Below are 22,760 nucleotides of genomic sequence, written 5' to 3' on the forward strand. Positions count from 1 at the left end.
TCATCTTCTATTTTCTGCTTTTGCTCTTCCAGATAACAGTGCCTCCTCTTCTCTTGCTTGCTTTCGTTCTGTTCCCTTCCCCCTTAATTACACTTCTCTCTCCCTTTGGGGAGTTTCTCAGTCCCCTTTTCTGCTCCCCCACATTGCCCCCCTGTGCCCATCTCCACCAGGATGCACTATCAGACTCTCAGTTTATTGGTGAACCAATCTGCAGCTACGAATGGCGGCTCAGACTTCTAAGTGATTCTGAGAAGTCAGTTTCAACTTTCCACCTATGGAGTCTTGGTTTTCTGGATTATCTGTGGTGGCTTTAAAATTCAGGGTCAGATTCCTTCTGCCCCTTAGGTATTCTAGGAATTCTTCTTCCTCCTGACTGGCAGGGGTCCCCCAAGGAGGCACACTCGACTCTAGCATTCAGTAAACATGAATCTGCTGCACAAATCCCAACTTCACAGAGAAGTGATATTTTGGGAGTTCCCTGGTGGCACAGTGGGTTAAGGGTACAGGTTTGATCCCTGCCCTGGGAACTTTCACATGCCATGGGTGTGGGCTCCCCAACACCCCCACGAAAAAGAAATGATATATTTTTTTATTTTTAAAAATTTAATTATGTTTTGGCTGCGCCTATACCACGTGTGTGTGTGTGTGGAAGTTCCCAGGCCAGGGATCGAACACACACCGTAGCAGTGACGAATGCTGCAGCAGTGACAGTGTGGGATCCTTAACCCACTAGGTCACCAGGGAACTCTTTATTCTGGTCTTATTTTTGTCTGTGTGATTTGATATTTTTATTGTTTATACTCCATGTAAAGTTACTCTAAAATATTGGCTATATTCCCTGTGCTGTACATTATATCCATATATCATTTATTTTATACCTAGTAGTTTATACCTCTTAATCCTTTTCACCTGTCTTGCCCTTCCCCCTACCCTGCTTCTTACTGGTAACACTAGTTTGTTCTCTGCATCTGTCGATTTCTGTTTTGTTAGATACATTTGTTGCATTTTTTAAGATTCCACATATGTGAATATACATACAGTATTCGTCTTTCTCTGTCTGACTTATCTCACTAAGCCTAACACCCTCCAGATCTATCCATGGTATTGCCAATGGCGACATTTTCATTCTTATTTATAGGTGAGTAATAGTCCATCGACAGTCGAAGTCGTTAATGTCACTTACACCTTTAATGAGAATGGACGGTGAAGGGACATCTCTCATTCCTTAAATCTCATGGCTAGGTTTCTCAAAATTGGACTTTCTTTTTTTTTTCAGCCTAGGAAAAGTACCCCTCTCACATCTGGAAACCCTTTTCTTCCCTGGGAACTTTTTAAAATAAGAGTTTCAAAGGGGAGCAAGTTGATAGCATCTTTAAAGCTTGCAGGTATCAGTCAGGCAAAGAGCAAGCCAGGATAAAATAGATACCTTCTGCAGCTCACATGGGCCTTTTTAATGTCCTGTCTAGAAAGATAAAAGCCAACTCACACAGCAGTGGCTTAGCAATGGAAGATACCTGCGGAAGTTTTAATTACTGTTTAATATTTAATGTGACCCTAAATAATTGTCATGAGGAGATGCATAAGACTGAGAATGTTTCATTTCAACAGCACTATATATCAGAGATAATTATAGGACAGATCTAATCTACACATCAGTAGATTACAATAATAGCAGAATTTTACCAATGCTGGTCGGAAATCAAAACCCTCTCAGCCTTTAATTTTATTTAAGTGGTTCTGTTCATTTTCCTAAAATTGAAGCAGAAAACGTCTTTTATTACTCATCTCTCTGGGGATATAAGTTACTTTAAAATGTGACGGGGAAAAATGCCAAGCAATTCCTTAAGCTCTGGGAAGAGGGCTGGTGGTCAGGTTCCTTTGTGTGGAAAACGACATGTTCCGGCTGGTCTGAGCCCCGAGGGGACCACCGAGAAAAGGCAGCTGGTGAAGTGGCACCATCCCAAGAAACCATGAGGTCAGAGCTGGGGGGACCCTCAGGGGGAAAGAGTCAGAGGAGACTCATTGTTCCAGGGAGAAGTGCCGGATTCAATAGGAAGGGCTCTCCCCAGAACAAATTTTGGACCAGTCCAACTCTGGCTAGGAATAGCTTTCATTGATTGGCATTTTTCTCATTCTTGAAAATTATACCTTCTATTCCTCACTACCAAGGTCAGATAACCCCACCGGGGTTCTCCGAACCGTCCAGGGGCTGGAAGTTTCCCTGGGGAACCAGACTTAGGGAAGGGGCCCCATCTCTGTAGTCCACTGGGATAGTTAAATGGATGGGGTGGAGTTCCCGCTGTGGAGCAACAGGATTTGAGGTGTCTCTGCACTGCTGGGATGCAGGTTCAATCCCCGGCCAGGCACAGTGGGTTAAGGATCCAGGGTTGCCACAGCTGCAGCATAGGTCACAGCTGTGGCTCAGATCTGATCCCTGGCCTGGGAACTCCACATACTGCGGTGGCCAAGGAAAGAAAAAGCAAAACGATAGATGGGTGGGGGTTGGGGACATGTCTAATCTTGACGTCAGAGTCTTCATCGGAGCCCACGGGGAGCTCACACAACAGGAGGCGCAGTGGCTGGCCCCCCGCAAACCCAGAGGCAGCTACCTACCTACCTGTGAAAGGGCTTCAGCTGGTTTACCACGAGCGACTGAGAGCCGAAAGAATCGTGAGTGGTGTTTATGGGTATGGTTTTTGTTTCTCTTTCAAACAGCTCTCGGATGAAGATGGAATAGTTGACGATGGGCCCGTTCGACCTTACGGGAGGGTCCCAGGTCACAAAGATCTCCCGAGGCCCCCTGGCCTGCAATTTTGGAGGTTCCATCCCTGAGGGCGCCGAGGGGCTGGTCCGATCCCTGACCAGCGGACTCACAGCAGCCCCTTGGCTGTTGCTGGCCGTCACCGTGTAGCCATACTCCACACCCGGGGTGAGCGTGAAGTCGTGGTAGCGCGTTTCCAGGCCGGCGTACACAATGGTCCCATCCCTCCTGAGCTCATAACTTCTGATCCGGCCGTTTGGGCTTCGTGGAGGCTTCCAGGTGATTTCTATTGATTCGGAGCCCGTGACTTGCACCTTGGGAGGGTCCATGTTCTGGGGCGGAGCCTCCATCGTCCAGGCAGAGCGGGCGGTGCTGGCTGTGCAGCCCCCGCTGGTACAGGCCACCAGGGAGAAGTGATACTGGGTGTGAGGCTGCAGGTGGGACATTAGCAGTGACAGGCTCTGGCCGGCCAGGTACTCCTTACCATTCACCCTGAGTAAATACCGAGTGATCTGCCCATTTGGAATTGATGGCGGTGACCAAGATACATTTATCTGAGTGGAGCTGATGGGCCAAAGAGCCGGAGGGCTGACCCCTGCAGGGGCAGCTTCGGGGGTGGTGGTGCTGGTGGGTCGGCTGGTGGCGCAGCCCCCGCCGGTGCAGGCGGTGACCGCGTACCTGTACGTGGAGAAAGGAAGCAGCTCCTCATCGGTGTAATTCAAAGTCACAGCATCAAAGCTGAAGGGATAGAGTACGCCGTTCCTTTGAAGCCTGTAGGACTGGATTACGCCGTTAGTCCGTTTTGGTGGAAGCCAGGAAATCAGCAGTTTGGGGGGATTTGCAGATGCCCGGGTGACCTCAGGTGGAGAGAGACCTTCTGGAGGGGCTTGCCTTGTCCTTACCACATTCCAAGAGCTACAGGTGTGGCCTGCGGAATTCCAAGAGCAGATCTGATACTCACACGGCATCCATGGCTGCAGACCTGTGTCATTATACAGAAATGTATTCCTCTCGGTATTACACTCTGTGAAAACGATGTTCTCATCAGCTTGGACTGTCTGATTCCCCCAAGCTTGTCCCTTGAAGCATCTGCGAATCACTTCATAGCGAATTATCTTTCCGTTTGGGCTAACAGGCTCTGACCAGCTCAGCTCAACGCTGGTGGACCCCACAGACTGGACGGTGGGAGCCAGCTGAGCGTGGGGGGCGGCTTCCTCCGTCCACAGGGGCTGGGGCGCCGAGTGGGCACAGCCTGCCCTGGTGCAGGCCTCCAGGGTCAGCGTGTAGAGGGTGAAAGGGTCCAGGCGTCGGAAGAGAAATTGACGCTGCCGGCCAGTGTACTCCAGGACGCCGTGACTGAAGACGTGGTACGTCTGCAGGAAGATGAGACACAAAGCCTAAGATGCCTTTTGTGTTAACTTCTCCTCGTTCCTTTTTAACCTCTTCTGCCTCTTATTTCTCATGGTGATGACCTCACTGAGCAAAAGGATGCTGATACTAATTTTGGGAAAGGGATCTTTGCTTTTTTAAAGGAGTTGTTTTATTACAGGTGATGTACAACGTTCTGTCCATTTCTGCTGTACAGCAAAGTGACCCAGTCACACACACACACACACACACACACATTCTTTTTCTCACATTATCCTCCATCCTGTTCCATCACTAGTGACTGGATGGAGTTCCCTGTGCGCTACAGCAGGATCTCATTGCTCACCCACTCCAAATGCAACAGTTTGCATCTGCGAACCCCAAACTCCCACTTCATTCTACTCCCGCCCCCTTGGAATGGATGGTCACCGGGGACCTGCTGTGTGGCACAGGGAACTCAATGTTCTGGGAGAAACTACGTGGGGGAAAAAAAATCTGAAGAATGGATGTGTGTACATGTATAATGCAATCACTTTGTTGTACAGCAGAAATTATCACCACAATGGATATCAACTATACTGCAATAAAAATTTGGAGTTCCCGGAGTTCCCGTCGTGGCGCAGTGGTTAACGAATCCGACTAGGAACCATGAGGTTGCTCAGTGGGTTAATGATCCGGCGTTGCTGTGAGCTGTGGTGTAGGTTGCAGGCGCGGCTTGGATCCCGCGTTGCTGTGGCTCTGGCATAGGCTGGTGGCTGCAGCTCCGATTCGACCCCTAGCCTGGGAACCTCCATATGCCGTGGGAGTGGCCCAAGAAATAGCAAAAAGACAAAAAAAAAAAAAATTGGAGTTCCCGTCATGGCTCAGTGGTTAACGAATCTGATGAGGAACCATGAGGTTTCGGGTTTGATCCCTGGCCTTGCTCAGTGGGTGAAGGGTCTGGCATTGCTGTGAGCTGTGGTGTGGGTCACAGATGCAGCTTGAATCCCACCTTGCTGTGGCTCTGGTGTAGGCTGGCGGCTACAGCTCTGATTCAACCCCTAGCCTGGGAACCTCCATATGCCGAGGGAGCAGCTCAAGAAATGGCAAAAAGACAAAAAGTAAATAAATAGATAAATAGATAAATAAATAAATAAAAATGAAAAGCTTTATACCAGGGTACCAGTGCAGAAAGTGCCACATGCACATACATAAGTTACCCATGTGTACACAGAAACATAGCTACGAAGAGACGAGCAGAAGGTGGGAAAACCACCCTGTCTTCTTTTGTCAGCTATTGAAGAATGGAGGACCCCTTGGCAGCCACGTATTCTTCTGCTCTGGGGAAGACCATTCAAAAAGTTCATGATACAGATACAGAGCCAGTTTCCAACCCATGAGATTCCATTTCTTTGGGGAAGATGGGAAGTAACTTAACTTGAATGTCGATTTCTTTTCCTTTTAGAAAAAGTTGTATTGAAGTCTAGTGGATTTACAAGCTTGCGATCATTTCTGCTGTACAACCGTGATTCAGTTATGTATGGACACACATCCATCTGAACGCAGATGTGTTTGAGTGACGGTTTCCTACTCTTGAACCTGGGGCAGAGGGATCAGGGTACATCCTGAACATGGTACCGATCCTTGGATGGTGTTTCTTAAGACGAGATGGACACACGTCTGACTTCTTTAGAAGGCAGATCTTCCCCCGGGTTGTTGCTGGGGAAGCTTGGCTTAGACTGGATTCTTGATACACTTTAATGTTATTTATGATTAAATAGCCTAGACGTGGACATCTCTTTATGTTGGGCTATTGTGATTTTTTTGTTGGGGTTCCAGGGCAAGAACATACCCCTGAGGGAAGGGAAAGAGGGCATTTTCCGAAGAGAGTTTAGATTCTATAATCAATTTGAAATCCTCTGTGACTCTCGGACCCCCATCCCCCAACCACCCATACTCACTGGCAAATCTCCACCTAGTGTTAAATTCAGCTCTCCCTCTGGACCTTAGCTTCTAACTGGGTTTGGAGAAAAACACTCAAACATACTGACCGGTCTCCCTTTCCATTTCTCACCGTTCACTTTTAAATAGATGGTTCCCAATGTGTAAGTCTCGTCTCTTGCCCTACATGTTTGCTCTCTCATTTTCCAAAGTGAGTGTTTTATGTCTTCTCCTTTCCCCACTAATGGCCAGCACCCCTTCCCTCCCTCACAGATGGCTGTTGGCATAACCACCTGTTTGACTGAGGAAAGTAGAGGCAGGCAGGAAGGAACGGTCTCCTGTTAATAGTACGGCCGCCACATGCATGTGCATCCGGACGGCCGCCATGCTCCCGCCTTCCTTTGGCCCTGAATGAAGTCCCTCTGCCCCACGAAAGGCCGCCTGAGCTCTGGGTCCCATCCCTCCCCCCTTCCATCTGATGCCACTCTTGCAATGATTCTCATCAGCTCTTGCATCACCAGTTCATCTCCCTCTTCTGGGTTTTTTCCATTAGTGTTTAAATGCACGCTCGTATCTTTCATTGGTTTTTGAGTAAAACTTGATACCACAGTACCATGGCTCCTGCCCATCTCTCTGCTTGTCTTTTCATCTACACTTCTTTGAAGCATAGCTGTCCTATTCCCCCAAACCATCCCACCTCAGTTTCCCATTTCCCCACCTGATCTTCGTGTCAAGGTCCCCATGACCTCCTGGTTGCTACATCCAGGCTCACTCACGTCTCTGCCCTCATTTTCTTGCTTCTGGTATATTTCCTCTTCCTCTTGGGGACAACCTTCTCATCTACCTTTCCTTTCATTTCACTTGCCCGCTGGCTCCTCTTCCTCCTTTTCACCTCCGAATTTTTGTATTCCCTGGGGGCTTGATCCCAGGCTCTCTTCATCTCTAGTTATATTCTCTCCATAGCTGATCTCCTCTAGGCCATGGGTTGGAATAAGCCCCCATGCTAATGAATTCCAAATACATGTATCTTCAGGAAGAACGCTCTCGAACGTTGTAGCCTTGTGCCTCCAACTGCCTCCTCATCCCCTCAGACCTGCACATCTTCCAGCCTTACCTTCCCAGTCAATGAGTCAAGGCCCCCAATCCAGGAGTCATTCTGAAGTACTGTGTTCCTTCATGTATCACATCCAGTCCTTTAACAAATCTTGTCACCGCTACCTTCTGAATACACCTCCAGTCCTCACCCGTGTTTCTCCCACTCCAATTCAGGCCACAGCCAACGCTCCCCTGATGCTTGAACAGATTCCAGACCCCACTGGTCTCCTTAGAGCCCATTTTCTCCCTAGGAGCCCAAGTGATTTTGAAAGACATCAATTTGATTATGCCATTCCCTTTGCCTAAACCCTTCAGTAATTTTTCACTGTGTTCAGAATAAATTCCAAGCTCCCTATCGCAGCCCACAAGGGGGGCACAGTCTCTGCCTACCCACACCTCGAATCTCTTCTAATGTCGTCTTCCTCCCCTTGCCCCTACCCTCAACGCCTCAACCACACTGGCCAGGGATACACCACCTTCGTCCCTGGCTTTAGGCCTTGCCTTTACTGTTCACGTTGTCTGGAACATTCTGCTCTCCTATCTTCACACGGCGGACTCTGTCTTGTCATTCAGGGCTCAGCTCAAATGTCAACTCAATTCAAATGATCATCCATTCGAAAATAGCCTGAGCAGGCATCATTACAGTACTCTGCTTAATTTTCTTTGCAGCGTTCATCACTCTCTGAAATTCTCTGGTTTATTTGTGCCCTAGTTTTTCGTTTGCCTCTCTGTACCTCTACTGTACAGATATTTACACACACACACACTCTCATGAGGTCTGGGACAGCAGGGACTTTGCCTGTCTTATTCACTCCTGAATAATTGCCTGGTACTTAGTAGAAACGCAATAAATATTTGGTCAAATGAAAGTGAAAGGAAAAGGAGTAGAAATTTCTATTGTTGGTCATGCCAGGAAGCAGCAGATGCTGAGACAGAAAACAAACACTCCCAAGGAGAGGGGCTTTGATGGGTGTGAGAAGAGAAACTTATTTCGCATGGGGACCTTAGGGCTGTGACTTGGGTTCAAAGGCTCAGGCCTTCTGACCCAGAGTGGGTCAGGAGGCTGGAGGAACACAGCGTGCTTCTGCTCCTTGTAGCAGGTGGGAGGTAGGAAGACAGGCTTGGTACAAGGTGGGGAGGCTGCCTACGGGGGGGGGGGCGGTGGGGGGGGCACGAGGATGGGCGTGTACCTGTGAGCTCTGGTTATAGGCCTAAGTCTATGGATAATTTCCTGCCAGTGTCTTCCTCATAGGGTCTTCAGGGAAGTCACAGCCTGGTTAACTGTTCTATGTGGAATCAGTGGGGGTGTTTTTGCCACCTTGGGGGGGGGGTGGGAAAGTCGAGGCGGAGTGTCTAAAGCAGAATCAGTGGACCTCAGCCCACAGAGGGCAGTTGAGGAGGGCCTGTGTGGTGGTCCAGGGCCAGAGGGGGCTGGAGGCAGAGGCAGTGGTAGGAGAGCTGAGCTGCTGTCACCCTTGGGAAGAGCATCAGATGGGGAGGAGGCTGGCTCTCATGGGGGGGTGGCTCAAAGCATCAAAATGGGGGCTGATGAGGGAGAGGCAACCTCATTTGTGCTCACAGACAGTGAGGCCTGGGTTCCATGTGTGACCCTGATGAGACGGTGCCTCTTGGCTACGTGGGGACATCGGGGATCAGCAGACCTGTGGGGCTTCCTGTTTCCTGCCAATTAAGCTCTGTTCAAAGCACAAATGAGGCAAAGCTTAAGCAAAGGGCTGGGTGGGATAATTCAGGAGGCAGTCAGAACACAGCCACGGAGTTCAGTTCTGGTGGGACGTCCTGGCTTCGGATCCCGATTCGATCACTGCAGTGTTTCTTAGCCTCGGACAGAGATCTAGACTTTATGCGCCCATGAGGCTTAGTGGTACCTACCGGTAGGGGTTGATGGGAGGATTAAATGAGATAATCCATGGAGAGCACTTAGCCATCACTGAGTTCACAGGAAGCATAACACACGTGGGCTCGTTTCCTCTGATCTGTGATTAAGTGCCTGGAGGAGCCATCAGGAAGAATTAACCAGACTGTGAAGGCAGCTTTCCCACAGTGACCTGATGGCATGTCAGGGCTCATCTATTTACCCGGAGAAGACCAAGCATGATTGCATCTTCAGGGTAGACATTACCTGAATCACACCATTGGTTCGCACGGGCTCTGACCACTGCAGTAGCAACGCCCGGCCGTTCTCTTTCTGCTCCACGGTGAAGTTGCTCAGCCCACTTGGAGACGATTCTGGGGTCTGAACCAGAGTCCAGGGGCTTGCAACTTCTCCCGCTTGGTTTTTGGCCACAACACCAATGCGATAAGCGGTGAAGGGTTCTAGCCCGAACAGGTGGGCTTGATGGGTTGCTCCCTGGAAGAAAAGGAACAGGTTAGCGTCCTTTTGGAAAGTGCAACCAAGAGCCAACAGCTGGAAGGTCGTTCTCTGACCAAGGCACCTCGCTCACGACGGCACAGATATCACAGCAGAGTTTTGAATTATTAAGAAAACAATATGGTTTTTTCTTGTTCTTCACACGCTAAATATATTACCTAATGTTATGTGATTTCACACACACACACACACAGCATGGATCATCTAGGATCCTTGCCTTTCCAGAGCTTGCAACCCAAGGGATGTGATATATAACAACAACAATAAAAAAAATCTACGATGTTTTAGCCCAGTGCAGCATTTATCGCACGATGGAAATCAGTGATACCAAGCTGCGTGCCAGAGGATGGGATCATCTTAAGGCTTCGGAAATGGAACCCCAACAACCCTAATTCTCTCTCATTAAATCCCAACCTCATTTGTTTAGACATAAGACTCTCCCCGTCTCCCCAGACCCTCTGGCTCAGTCTCTTGATGTGTATTCACATTTTGCAAAGGCAATAAAATGAATACAAGCCAACAGCAAGCCAACTGAACTACAAATGCACCAAGAGCCCGAGAGCAGTCTACTCTTAATGTAAATGTGAAAACATTCTCATTTGTTAAAAACACCACGACTAAAACTCTGACATTTACTCAAAGTAATTGTTAGCTAGGCTTTGCGTGTTTGGTCTCCGTTAACGTATGAGAAAAAAAATTTACAAAAAGAGAGAGAGCACAATTTGTGTTTTTCTGCTTGGAGAGCAGCATTTTAACATATTTTGCATAATTAAACTGGAACGAAGAGTCCTAATGTTTTGAAAGAGCCCCGGGTGCTCTTTCCACATCTGGGCTGGATGGAAATGTCTGTTTACTGATAGGAATTATGTCTGCAAGTGGACCAGCAATGTGTGTGTCGGTAAACACACACACACAGACTTTTGTGTTGCCTACCACACCCACTGGATGTGAATGACCACGCGGAGGTTTCACTGGTCTAATAGGATATTTATGCTTAATGGTGTGTGAGATCAGCTTTGGTTTATTTGACCCTTCAATGTGACAGGCAGTCTTCGAGTGTCCCCTTTTCCTGGTGGGCACAGGAGGCGGACTGGGAGGTGAAGGAGAGGAAGTGATACCAGGAGGTACCCGAAAGCATCCGACAAAATTATGTGGTATGGGAGATGGGAGCTCCCTGGTGGCTCGGAGGGTTGGGGATCTGGCCTTGTCATTACTGTGGTTCGGGTTGCTGCTGTGGCGCAGGTTTGATTCCTGGCCCTGGATTTGCCACTGTGGGCACTGCCAAAAAAAAAAAAAAATTATGTGTATGGAAATTCTCCTTAATTTGGAGGCATCCAAATATCATTTTGAGTAAAATCTAAAACCGGGTGGCAGAATCAAACCAAACCATCTTCCATAAAAAAAAATGTTGAGACAGAACTAAAACATGCCATAGACAAAATTTTTGACACCGCTTCCTCACATTCTCCGTTGTAAGTTTTATAAGGATATGCGTAAGTTAATGTTGCTTCCAATGTGTTGAACATGAGCAGAGGAAATATAATTTCCTTTACTTCTCAAAACTTGTAAAGTCAATTTTCCTGTTTCAATAAGTCCCATTATGATATTACACGCTAACCTCTTGAAATCTTTTAATATTTAAACATTTGCTAAGCGACCAGACTCTGAAACAAATTTTACAGAAATACTAATTTCTCTTTTTTAAAATATTAAAAGTTAGATCATAAATATTTAAAACTTATTTCTCCACAACACTGGATTGGTCTTTTAGATAAATAGAGCACAGAACCGGAATGACCATCATGAATATTAAAGCCGAAGATGCTACAAGTTCCGATTACAAACATTCTTTTCTGATAAATGATTCCTTTTCGGTGGAAATAGGGCAAACACGGGCAAGATTAATAATGCAAAAAAAGAACAAGTCTTTGTTCCAAATAGTTGGTAATAGATGCCAAAAAAGCCTCCGCTCCAAAGCAAATAGTAATCACCTCGAGCCGATTATGACAAAGGTGGACTGTTGGGGGACATTTAGCGTCAGCTTTTGCCGTAAGAAACATGAAAAGCATGTGGGCTATAAAGCAAAAACATATGTATATTGTCAATAGCAGCACCTGCTCAATTACAGTTGATTTCAGGGCTGCGGATGCTGCTCAGCCTCTAGATGGCAATCCTATCAAACGCTTTCGGGGACCCGCGTGCTCAGGGACGAACACCGACGCCGTTCCTGCAGTCAGCGTGGGCCAGGCACCCATTTCAAAACTAACAACCCTGATTTCATTATGGATTCCTAGACGGAACGTTTATAGCCAGATCCTCGAAAGCAGAAGTGTTCAAAATGCTCTGGCCTCAACACCTCCCCGTCTACGGTGGACACAGGACCTTTGGGTCTCAAGCTGAAGTGCCTGCGTGCCTGGAGTGATTAGAAACTACGTTTGTTCAAAAGGTGATTAAGACATTTGTTTGGCTTAATTTCACCTACCATCTTCTTGAAACAAACAAACAAAAAAAAATAGAAAGAGTCACATCCTAAATGTAAAAGAAATGTGAAGGAGAATTACAGATACATTTATATATCATAAATGTGAAGAATTATATATAAATCTATATATCACAAATTAATACGGAAGACAAGTTCCCATATTGCGTTAATTTGTTATTTCTGAAGACACACACACACACACACACACACACACACACACGCACTTTAAATATATCTCACTGAGAACCATACTTCTTGTCAATATTTAACAAAGTCCGCATGAAAAAAAAAAAAGGAAATTTCAGAATGGCAGGACAATCCCTAGCCATTTATTCTTTGACATTTTAGGAAATAATTTGTGTTATTCTCTCCAAACAGATTTCCAACCCGAGTTCGCTATTTTAGAATCCAACTGTAAAATCTGGGCACAGTCTGCTCTGTGGACTGGGTTGGGTCTTGTTTCTTTATTCGGTTCCTTGTTATATACGTTGAATTCGGATTCTTTGCTTGAGCCTGGCTGCTGTTACAGGTTCTGGCTGCCATTCTTTTCTTTGAGGAGGTCGCATTCTGTCCTGCTGGGAAGGTTATCCTTTAAAACCATTTTCCTTCCTTCCTTCCTTCCTTCCTTCCTTCCTTCCTTCCTTCCTTCCTTCCTTCCTTCCTTCCTCTGCTTCTGCTTTCTTCCTTCTCTTCTTAAGAGATTATCTTAATTCAGTGCTCTCACTTTTTCCCTCTTCATTGTCATTATTTTGCTGTGCTTTTCCTCTTCCGTCTTACGGATTCTTTCGAGAGAGAGTTTTGGTGCCATCCCCCGACCTCTGGGCTACCAACTTGTCCTTGGCTTCCCTTTTGTTTTTGTCCTTTCCATGTCCACATCCACATACTATTCACATGCTAGTCCTGTTTTTGGTTTTCGTTTTTTTTTTTTTTTTTTTTTTTAATTCTGAAAGTAGATGAACACTTCTTTTATGTGGCAGGTGAAAACAATGACTCAGAGAAGGAAAATAAGAATAATCCGTTCTCTGCCACCTAATATTTCCAATGAGACATCAGCTCTTGGCTTTTAAACTGATATGCACCAGAGTCAGCGTCTGGATTCAAATCAGCGAGTCCTTTTAAGAGACGTAAAGACAAGCTTCTCTGGGACATGCTGCCGGCTGAGGTTCTGCTGGCAGTCTGAGCTCCTCCGCTCTGCTCCTCGGGGCACACAAAACTACTCGGAGTCTTCAGCAGTCTGACAGTCTTCCGCCATCTCCTCTGATTATTTCTGACGACTTGAAGTGCCCCAAAGGTGGCCGTGGGGTCAATAGGTTTATGTAGGTTGAAAATGATCAAAAATTACCATTGATCTGTGGCTGTCAATAAAAGGCTGGGTGGGGAGACTCCCTGCACAAATGTTTAAACTGCATAAAGCAGCCTAACTGAGTCATCTTTGAGTCTATTGATCTGATGATCCAGCAGTTTCCAGAGCTTTCTTTCTGGTCTTTAAGGTGCATGTGCACGGAACCCACTTACCTTGCCCATTAGGACTCTTTTTACCCGGAACCAAAACAGCGAGGTCTAGGCACTGCTGCGCTCATCAGCAGAGGCTGATGTGTGCTTATTATATTTTGGAAAAGGTTCAACTTCCTGGTCCCCATCAACTTCAGTCCCAGCCAGCGGGCTTTCTTCTGCTGTCACCCCTTCTGTTGGGCTCTCATGTAAAAATGAGTGACTTCTGGCTTCTAAATCCTAGCCCTATTGCAGATTTCCTTTGCCCCCCCGCGTTCCCAGGAATGCCTCAGTCTCAGAGAATATGTCACATTGGAACCTTGCTTTTTTTTTTTTGCACAGAGAGCTTCGCAGAAATCTCGACTTTATTATCTTCTGCCTTCTTTAGTTGAACCACTTGGATGCTGCTTCGGTTTTATCAGAAGTTAGAGTTTACCTTGTCATCATGCAAAAATAAAGGAACGGTTATGGACAAGCTTCTGGCTTAGATGACCACTGAAACGTGAGAAATAGGAAAAGTTCTCATTTAGCATCGCCTGGAATTCATAGCTTTGGGAAGAGTATATCCAGTCCATTAGATGACTTTTATATATTTTACTGCATAAAAAAATCAGCAGAGGAGTTCCCGTTGTGGTGCAGTGGTTAACGAATCCGACTAGGAACCATGGGGTTGTGGGTTCGGTCCCTGGCCTTGCTCAGTGGGTTAAGGATCCGGCGTTGCTGTGGCTGTGGTGTAGGCCGGTGGCTACAGCTCCAATTTGACCCCTAGCCTGGGAACCTCCATATGTCATAGGAAGTGGCCCTAGAAAAGGCAAAAAGACAAAAAAAAAATCAACAGAAAGTATTTTTCTAGATTTCTGAAAACCAAGTGATTTGAGGCATTGTAGGTCTGTATTCCTTTCCATTCCTAAAATTGATTTTTGAAATCTCCAAAGGTAATTAACATATTTATATCTAGTACTTATTTTGGAAAAATCAAGTCAGTCTTGATACAGAAATGATCTCTTGGAGTTCCCATCATTGCTCAGCAGTAACAAACCTGACTAGTATCCATGGGGATGTGGGTTCAATCCCTGGCCTCACTCAGTGGGTTAAGGATCTGGCATTGCAGTGAGCTGTGGTGTAGGTTGTAGATGCGGCTCAGATGCTGCATGGCTATGGCTATGGTGTAGGCCAGAAACTACAGCTCTGATTTGTCCCCTAGCCTGGGAACTTCCATATACTGCACGCATGGTCCTAAAAAGACAACAACAACAAAAAGAAAGAAATCATCTCTTTCTTACTCATTCTCAAGTGACAGCCTTCAATGCTTATCATGGTTACATAAGCATAGGCTTCCAAGCCTGTACAATATTGATACAGAAAATTTCTACTGACTTTCCAGGTGCTGCCTCTGACTACAGATATCCTGGCTGACGGGACAAGGAAGACCTTTTTTTTTTTTTTTTCTTTTCCAAGACTGTGGAAATTCCTGGACCAGGGATTGAACCCATGCCAAACAGCGACCCAAGCCACTACAGTGACAATACTGGTCCTTTAACACACTGCATCACAAGAGAACTCCAAAGAAGACATTTTTTGACGGCACATACATACATGCAGAGTGGATCCAGAATCAAAGACTGACTCACAATACAAGAAAGGTAGAAGGAAAATACCCTTTAGGTTATGGTCTGTTGTTTCAGGTCTGTTGTAGACAAGCGTGTCTACAACAGGTGGCACTGCAAAGTGGCATGGCAGAGCTGCGAAAACGGTCAGTGGAAACATGTAGTATTGTTGACCAGTAGCTCCCTTTAATTCTTTTTTTTTTTTTGTCTTTTTAGGGAGGCACCTGCAGCATATGGAGGTTCCCAGTCTAGGGATTGAATTGGAGCTACAGCTGAGGCCCACACCACAGCCACAGCAATGTGGGATCCAAGCCGTGTCTGTGATCTATACCACAGCTGACGGCAACACTGGATCCTTAACCCACTGAACGAGGTTGGGGATCGAACTGGCGTCCTCATGGATACTAGTTGGTTCGTTACTGCTGTGCCACCATGGGGATTTCCAATTCTTTAGACACTTTTGAGCATCTGGCACATATGGGATTCTGTAAAGTTGCTGTGGGAGCTACAAGGTGGGCAGTCCAGGCTTCTGATGTTCAGGAGCTGATAACATAACAGAGCAGAGCAAGAATGTATACAGACGCACACACTCCAGAGCATGGTACGTGCTGTACCGGAGTGCCAGGGAGGTACTGAGGGATCCTTCTAACTGGGAAGGGAGGAGGCGGGGCGCTAAGGAAGACTTAGTTGGGATGTGGCGTCTGAAATAGATCAGGAAAGACACAGAGTTTGAGTAGATGACAATGTGTGAGGGATTGGAAGAAACAAAAGAAAGGAAACAGCACAAGATACATTTGGCAAAGAGGTGAGTTGCAAGCAGCTGAAGGCGAGTGGGTGCAGAGCAACAGCAGGGACTCAGGCAGAGAAGAGATGGGGGGTAGATCAGAGGGGCTGTGAACATTACCAGAGAGTCTCTGGATGACATTTGTCAGGAAAAACAATGAGCAACATAAGGCAAAATTTTAAGACCTAATTATGTGTAGAGAATTCTCCCATGCAATTTGAAGGAACAATGGAAGAACTTGAAAATTTTGCTCTGTCATCTTGTAGGTCATGGATAATGACTGATAAAATAAGACATCTGTCAAGAATGGATTCATTCACTTAATTATTATTCAACCAGTAAGTATAGATTGCCCAAGGTAAAAGGCCATAGGAGAGAATTTTTCTTAGGCATGAGATTTTGCAGTGCATCAGTGGACCTAGAGATTATTGTACTAAGTGAAGTAAGCCAGACAGAGAAAGACAAATAGCGCGTGAGAACACTTATATGTAGAATCTAAAAATAATAACAATACAAATGAATTCATATACAAAACAGAAACAGACCCACAGACATAGGAAAGAAACTTATGGTGTCAAGGGGAAAGGAACGGGAGGGATTAACAGACACGCACGACTCTGTGTAAAACCGATAATGACCGAGAACCTACTGCAGCGCACAGGGAACTCTACTTAATAGTCTGTAATAACTTCTAAGGAAGAAGAATCTGAAAAAGAATATACAAACACACCCAACAGAATCACTCTGCTGTACACCTGAAACTAACAAAATATTGTAAATCGACAAGTTAAAAAAGAGGAAAAACAGATATGCTGTAAGTTGTAAATTTACAGTTGGGACATGATAAATAATGCTGACATGAAAATGCTCATCATCCCAGAGACTGCACATGTGTGACTGTGGCAGGTACACAAAGAGGTGGAAGCCACTATTCCTCAACTGTATGCAATGATGCCACATGGGCACCCTGTTCAGCTCATCATCTTAAGAGACAAAATTTCTGCTCTTATAAATTAAAGTAGGATAACCATTAAAAAAGGAAGAAGATTTTGGAGTTGCCGTTGTGACTCAGTGGAAATGAACCCAACAAATATCCATGAGGAAGCAGGTTCGCTCCCTGGCCTCGCTCGGTGGGTCAAGGAGCTGGCATTGCCATGAGCTGTGGTGTAGGTCATAGGTGCGGCTTGGATCCCAAGTTGCTGTGGCTGTGGTGTAGGTCAGCAGCTATAGCTCCGATTTAACCCTTAGCTTGGGAACCTCCATATGCTGCACCTGCAACCCTAAAAAGGAAAAAAAAAATATCGTTTGCTCTATTTCAAAATGTGAAACTTCTTCACACACAGTGTTTGTCTTTTGATCACAGTCACGGTGGGGTTTATAACAACTGGACTGATAGAGGCCAATTATACTGCCCTCTGCCCTGATCCATTATCAGGGTCACGTGTCCCTGGTCTGCGTTTTTTGAGGACAGTGGGGACGTGTTTGTGGGGAACCATCCACACCCTTATACCTTGTACATATCAAACAGCAGCTGGAAAACTTTAAGGATGCTGTTGATGACAGCAAAATAGAATAAAGCTAATTCAAAAGTACAAACAAGTGGTAAAGCATTCCCGGCTCTGGGTTCTAACTAATGTCAGAGGGATTAATTGGAAAGATTTCAAGAAGGTATAAATGCATATCCCCCATTAAGTAATTGTGATATGTGTTATTAGGTAACTGATTAGTCAGAAGGCATTTGTGGGAACAACTGCAAATTTCAAACTTAAAACATTCAGCTTCAAGGGAGTTCCCTGGTGGTCTGGGTGGTTATGATTCAAGCTTTCACCATTGTGGCCTGGGTTCAATCGGGACTGAGATCCCACATCAAGCTGCTGCATGCCATGGCCAAACCAAACCAAACCAAACATTAGCTTAGAGTATTCATGCGTTAGTGCTGTGTCTTTACTCCCACAAATATCTAATTCAGGGGGAAGAATGATATAGGAAAAAGGGGGTGGTATTTCTTTATCTCTCATTGAAGTACATCATTCATTTCATGATGGGGGGGTCAATGCAAGAAGAAGATTCAATTCACAGAAGTTTTCTTTATAGACAAATGGGTTCTATCAATTTAATCCATACAGCAAAAGCTAGGGTTCTTACAAAATGAACGATGATGCCTCAGCTGCATAAAACACTGAGGGAAGAAAGAATGGTTTTGAAATGGCTCATTTTTCAAAGGAGAAGAGGAAAAAAAATTAAATTTGTGATAATTAAATTTTAAAGTGGCAAATCAGTCACACTAAATATTAAAAAGCAGTTCTTCTGATCTATCAAAATTAAAAATGTGCATACTCTGTGACCCAGCCATTCCACTCTGGCAATCTATTTTATGGCAATACTAGTAAAACTACTAAACTACATTTAACAGAATTTCATTCATTCCAGCCAGTCTTATATTTATTCAGTCCTTGATTAAACACATATCTATCAAAGGCTTCCTGTGTACTAGGCAGCCTTCTAAGCTCTGAGAACACAGCAGAAAACAAAGGAGATTAGTATATACCCTTCTGAGTCTTACACTTATAACAAGGAAAAATGGGCAACACACAAGGCAAATGGAGAGGGGGAGAGAGAGAGGGAGAGGGAATTAGAACTTGTGGCAGATTTTGAAGGAAATAAATAGAGAGATGAACTGGTGTTTGGGTTTAGGTGATGGAGAAGGGCGTGTCTTGGTTTAAGAAGAGAGGGAACGCACTATGGAAAACATATATAGAACTACCATATGACCCAGCAGTCCCACTCTTGGGCATATATCTGGACAAAACTTTCCTTGAAAAAGATAACACGCACCCATGTTCATTGCAGCACTATTCACAATAGCCAAGACATGGAAACAACCCAAATGTCCATTGACAGATGAATGGATTGAGAAGATGGAATACTACTCAGCCTTCAAAAAGAACAAAATAACGCCATTTATAGCAACATGGATGGAACTAGAGACTCTCATACTAAGTAAAGTAAGTCAGAAAGAGAAAGACAAATACCGTATGATATCAATTGTATCTGGAATCAAATATATGGCACAAATGAACCTTTCCACAGAAAAGAAACTCATGAACTTGGAAAACAGCTTTGTGGTTGCCAAGGGGGAGGGGGTGGGGGAGGGAGTGGGATGGACTGGGAATCTGGGGTTAATAGATGCAAACTACTGCATTTGGAGTGGATAAGCAATGAGATCCTGCTTATAGCACGTTTATATACATAAATATATATAAATGACTGGGTCACTTTGCTATACAGTAGAAACTGAAAGAACACTGTAAACCAACTCTAATGGAAAAAATAAAAATCATTAAAAAAAATTTTTTTTTTTTAAAGAAGAGAGAGTACAGATCCTTGAGGAAGTTCCATGTAGGCAAGAATGCAAGAGAAACCATGTGATGAACCTGGGGAGATACTTTCAGAGAGAAGGATGAGCTTGGCTGCTGCTCAGAAGGAAGCTAGTCTGCGTGAGGCCTCTAAACTCCCATCAAAGGGATGGGGGAGAGTCAGATAGTGTACGTACGTCTTTCAGGCCAAGGGAAGAGTTAGAGTCTGACACTAATTCCAATGAAAAAATTATTGAAGACCTTTAATCAAGGGAGTGACAGAATTTGATTTGCATTTTTAAAAGATTATGCTTCCTTAAAAAACTGAAAATAGAGTTACTCTATGGTCCAGAAATCCCACTACTGGGCATATATCCAGAAAAGATGAAAACTCTAATTTGAAAATCTACATGCACCCTCATGTTCACTGCAGCAATATTCATGATAGCCAAGACATGGAAACAAGCTGAATGTCCATTCACAAAGGAATGGATGAAGAAGATGTGGTACATATACACAATGGAATATTACTCAGCCATAAAAAGAATGAAATAATGCCATTTGCAGCCACATGGATGGACCTAGAGATTATACTGAGTGAAGTAAGTCAAAGAAAGACGAATATCATATGATGTCACTTATATGTGGAATCTAAAAAAATGATACAAATGAACTCATTTACCAAACAGAAACAGACTCCCAGGCATAGACAACAAATTTATGGCTACCAAAGGGGCCACACCTGTGGCTTACCGAAGGTCCCAGGCTAGGGGTCGAATTGGAGATGCAGCTGCTGGCCTACACTACAGCCATAGAAATCCAGGATCCAAGCCATGTCTGTGACCTACACCACAGCTCACACCAATGCTGGATCCCTAACCCACTGAGTGAGGCCAGGGATCGAACCCTCATCCTCATGGATACTAGTTGGGCTCATAGCCCACTGCACTATAATGGGAACTTGCTTACAAAGAGAAATTTATATTCTTCCAGTTCTGGAGGCTAGAACACCCAGGTCAAAGTGCCATCAGGTTTCTGGTGAGGCCTCTCTTCCTGGCTGTGGACAGCTGCCATCTCACTGTGGCCTCCCGTGGCTTAGTTCTGTGTGCACATGGAGACAGAGGGGGCTGTCTCTCTTGTCTCTATCAGATTAAGATCCCCCTTTTAAAAAATTAATTCAGTGTTTTATCTTAGGGAGCTATATTCAATCTATTGAGGCAGAACATGATGAAAGATAGTATGAGAAAAAGAATGTATGATATCTAGGACCAGGCCATTTCATCTCAGTTACTGCCCTATATCCTTTATCTCCAAATACAGTCACATTGAGGGGTTAGAGGATAAATATATGACTTTTGGGGCAACACCATCAGTCTCTAACAGGGGTCAAGAGAGGGAGTGGTTTTGCAGAAGTTTGGGGAGGGGTGACAGCGCTTGGAGTGGACTGATAATGTTGGAGATGAAACTTAACTTGGTGGATTTATATTTCGGAAGTAGAGCCAACAGAATTGTGATGGAGTAAGCGTAGGAGAGGGAGAGAGAGGAATCGAGGAGGGCTCTTGGGTTTTTGCCTTGAGAGCAAGGGTGGATGCCGGTCCCATTTAATGAGATGTGGAAGCCGGAGAGACTGACAGCTTTGGGGAAGGAGGGAACTATTTTGGTCACATTGAGACGCCACAGAGACAGTTGAATCAATGAGTCTCTAGTTGTGAGTAGAGATGGGTTAGAAAGGCAGCTTTGAGGAGTTCCTGTCATGGCTCAGTGGTTAACGAATCTGTCTAGGAACCATATGAGGTTGTGGGTTCAGTCCCTGGCCTCACTCAGTGGGTTAAGGGTCTGGATCTGGTGTTGCCATGAGCTGTGTGTAGGTCGCAGATGCAGCTCAGATCTGTGGCTGTGGCTGTGGTTGGTGACTAAAGCTCTAATTAGACCCCTAGCTGGGAACCTCCACATGCCACCGGTGCAGCCCTAAAAAGGACAAAAAAGACAAAAAAAAAGGCAAAAAAAAAGAGAAGGGCACTGGACATCTCTCCCCAAATCCAGTCTCAAATCCAACAGCCTTTCAAGCTCTCCACTTGTATGTCTAACGTATCTCAGACGCAAGTCTCGTGTGATCCCTGATTTTCCCTTCTGGGTAGTTTGTGTTGTGTAAAATCTGTTAAGGTGGAATTACGCATGCAAGAATCCCCTTTTGTGGCAGTCACACCCTTGGATGCCCACTACCCCCAAGCCCAAGTGAGTTAATGCCCTTTGGTATAATCCTCTTCCTCCTGGGGACAGGCAAGACCCGTGACTCCCTTCTACCCAATGGAAAACGGTGCAATTAGGGGATGCCACACGCATGAATACAGGAGTCATCACCTCAGCCAAATGAAAGTGAAATTCTCCTGCTGGTCGTGAGGAAGGCTTGCATCGGTTACAACAGGGCCTGTGAAAGGGCCCTGGGGCAGGGAACAGGGAAGTGGCCTCTAAGATCCAAGAGCCAGCTGCCAGCAAGACGCTGGGCCCTGGTCCTATGACCAGGAGCAAATGAATTCTGCCAACAATCTGAATGAACTTGGAAGGAAGGACTCCTTAGCCAAGCTTCCAGATGAGACACTAGCCTTGTGGACACCTTGATGGCAGCCTTATGAACACAGGACCCAACAAAGCCATGTCTTGATTTCTGACCCATGGGAAAGGTGCAATGACAAATATGTGTTATTTTAAGCCATTCGGTTTGTGGTAGTTGGTTTTGCAGCAGTAGGAAATGAATATACTTTCTCCGTATGGTTCTAAGCTAAAGGTGGCGAGAGATTTGGATTGAAAGGAGAGCGGCAGCCATACTTCCTTGAAGCTTGTGGAGATTAGATGTGGAGATAAAGAGGCAAAGACAAAAAAAGAAAAAAGAGAAACTGAATTTGCACAAGAAAGAAAAGGGGGGGCACGGGAGTGCAAGGGGGCTTCAGTTTGTCCCCCTTGTCTTCTGCGCCATAGCTGGCTCTGCCTTCCACCTTCTGCCTCTTTGAGCAAGAGTGGCCCCAGGTCTATGACTGCTTAGACTGGCCGGGTGGCAACTCCTCGACTCATTCTCTCACCCCTCTCTATGGACCTTCACTTTCCCAGCTCTTCCCACCACTGGGTGAGGTCTAGTTCTATAAAAAATCCCCCAAACCCACCGTGTTCAGCATCCCCAGGTGAAATGTGTCTGGGGTGCCCACCAAAGCCACCTCACCCGCCATCTTCGCCTTTTCTTCAGTTGATGACAACTCCAACCTTCCAGCTGTTTAAGCCTCAAACTTTGGATTCATCCTCCACCCCCACCCCCTACCTACATCTAATCATTAGGAAATCAGATTGGATTTATGTATTTATTTTTTTGTCTTTTGTCTATTTAGGGCCACACCCATGGCATATGGAGGTTCCCTGGCTAGGGGTCGAATCGGAGCTGTAGCCACCGGCCTACACCACAGTCACAGCCACGCCAGATCTGAGCCGCATCTGTGACCTACACCACAGCTCACGGCA

At 45.6% G+C, this 22,760-nt stretch overlaps 1 protein-coding gene across 1 annotated transcript in view; it reads right to left on the reverse strand.

Annotated features, from left to right (window-relative positions):
• The window catches only part of USH2A (usherin), an 811,661-nt gene that overhangs the window by 77,153 nt on the left and 711,748 nt on the right, over window positions 1-22,760 (reverse strand). Inside the window, exons 61-62 of the mRNA XM_047754984.1 lie at window positions 9,285-9,512; window positions 2,618-4,134 (exon numbers count right to left, since the gene is read on the reverse strand). Coding sequence (XP_047610940.1) covers window positions 2,618-4,134; window positions 9,285-9,512 — 1,745 coding nt within the window. The remainder of the gene's footprint in view (window positions 1-2,617; window positions 4,135-9,284; window positions 9,513-22,760) is intronic.

This window comes from Phacochoerus africanus, chromosome 12, assembly GCF_016906955.1.
Source record: "Phacochoerus africanus isolate WHEZ1 chromosome 12, ROS_Pafr_v1, whole genome shotgun sequence".
NCBI classification, from domain to species: domain Eukaryota; kingdom Metazoa; phylum Chordata; class Mammalia; order Artiodactyla; family Suidae; genus Phacochoerus; species Phacochoerus africanus.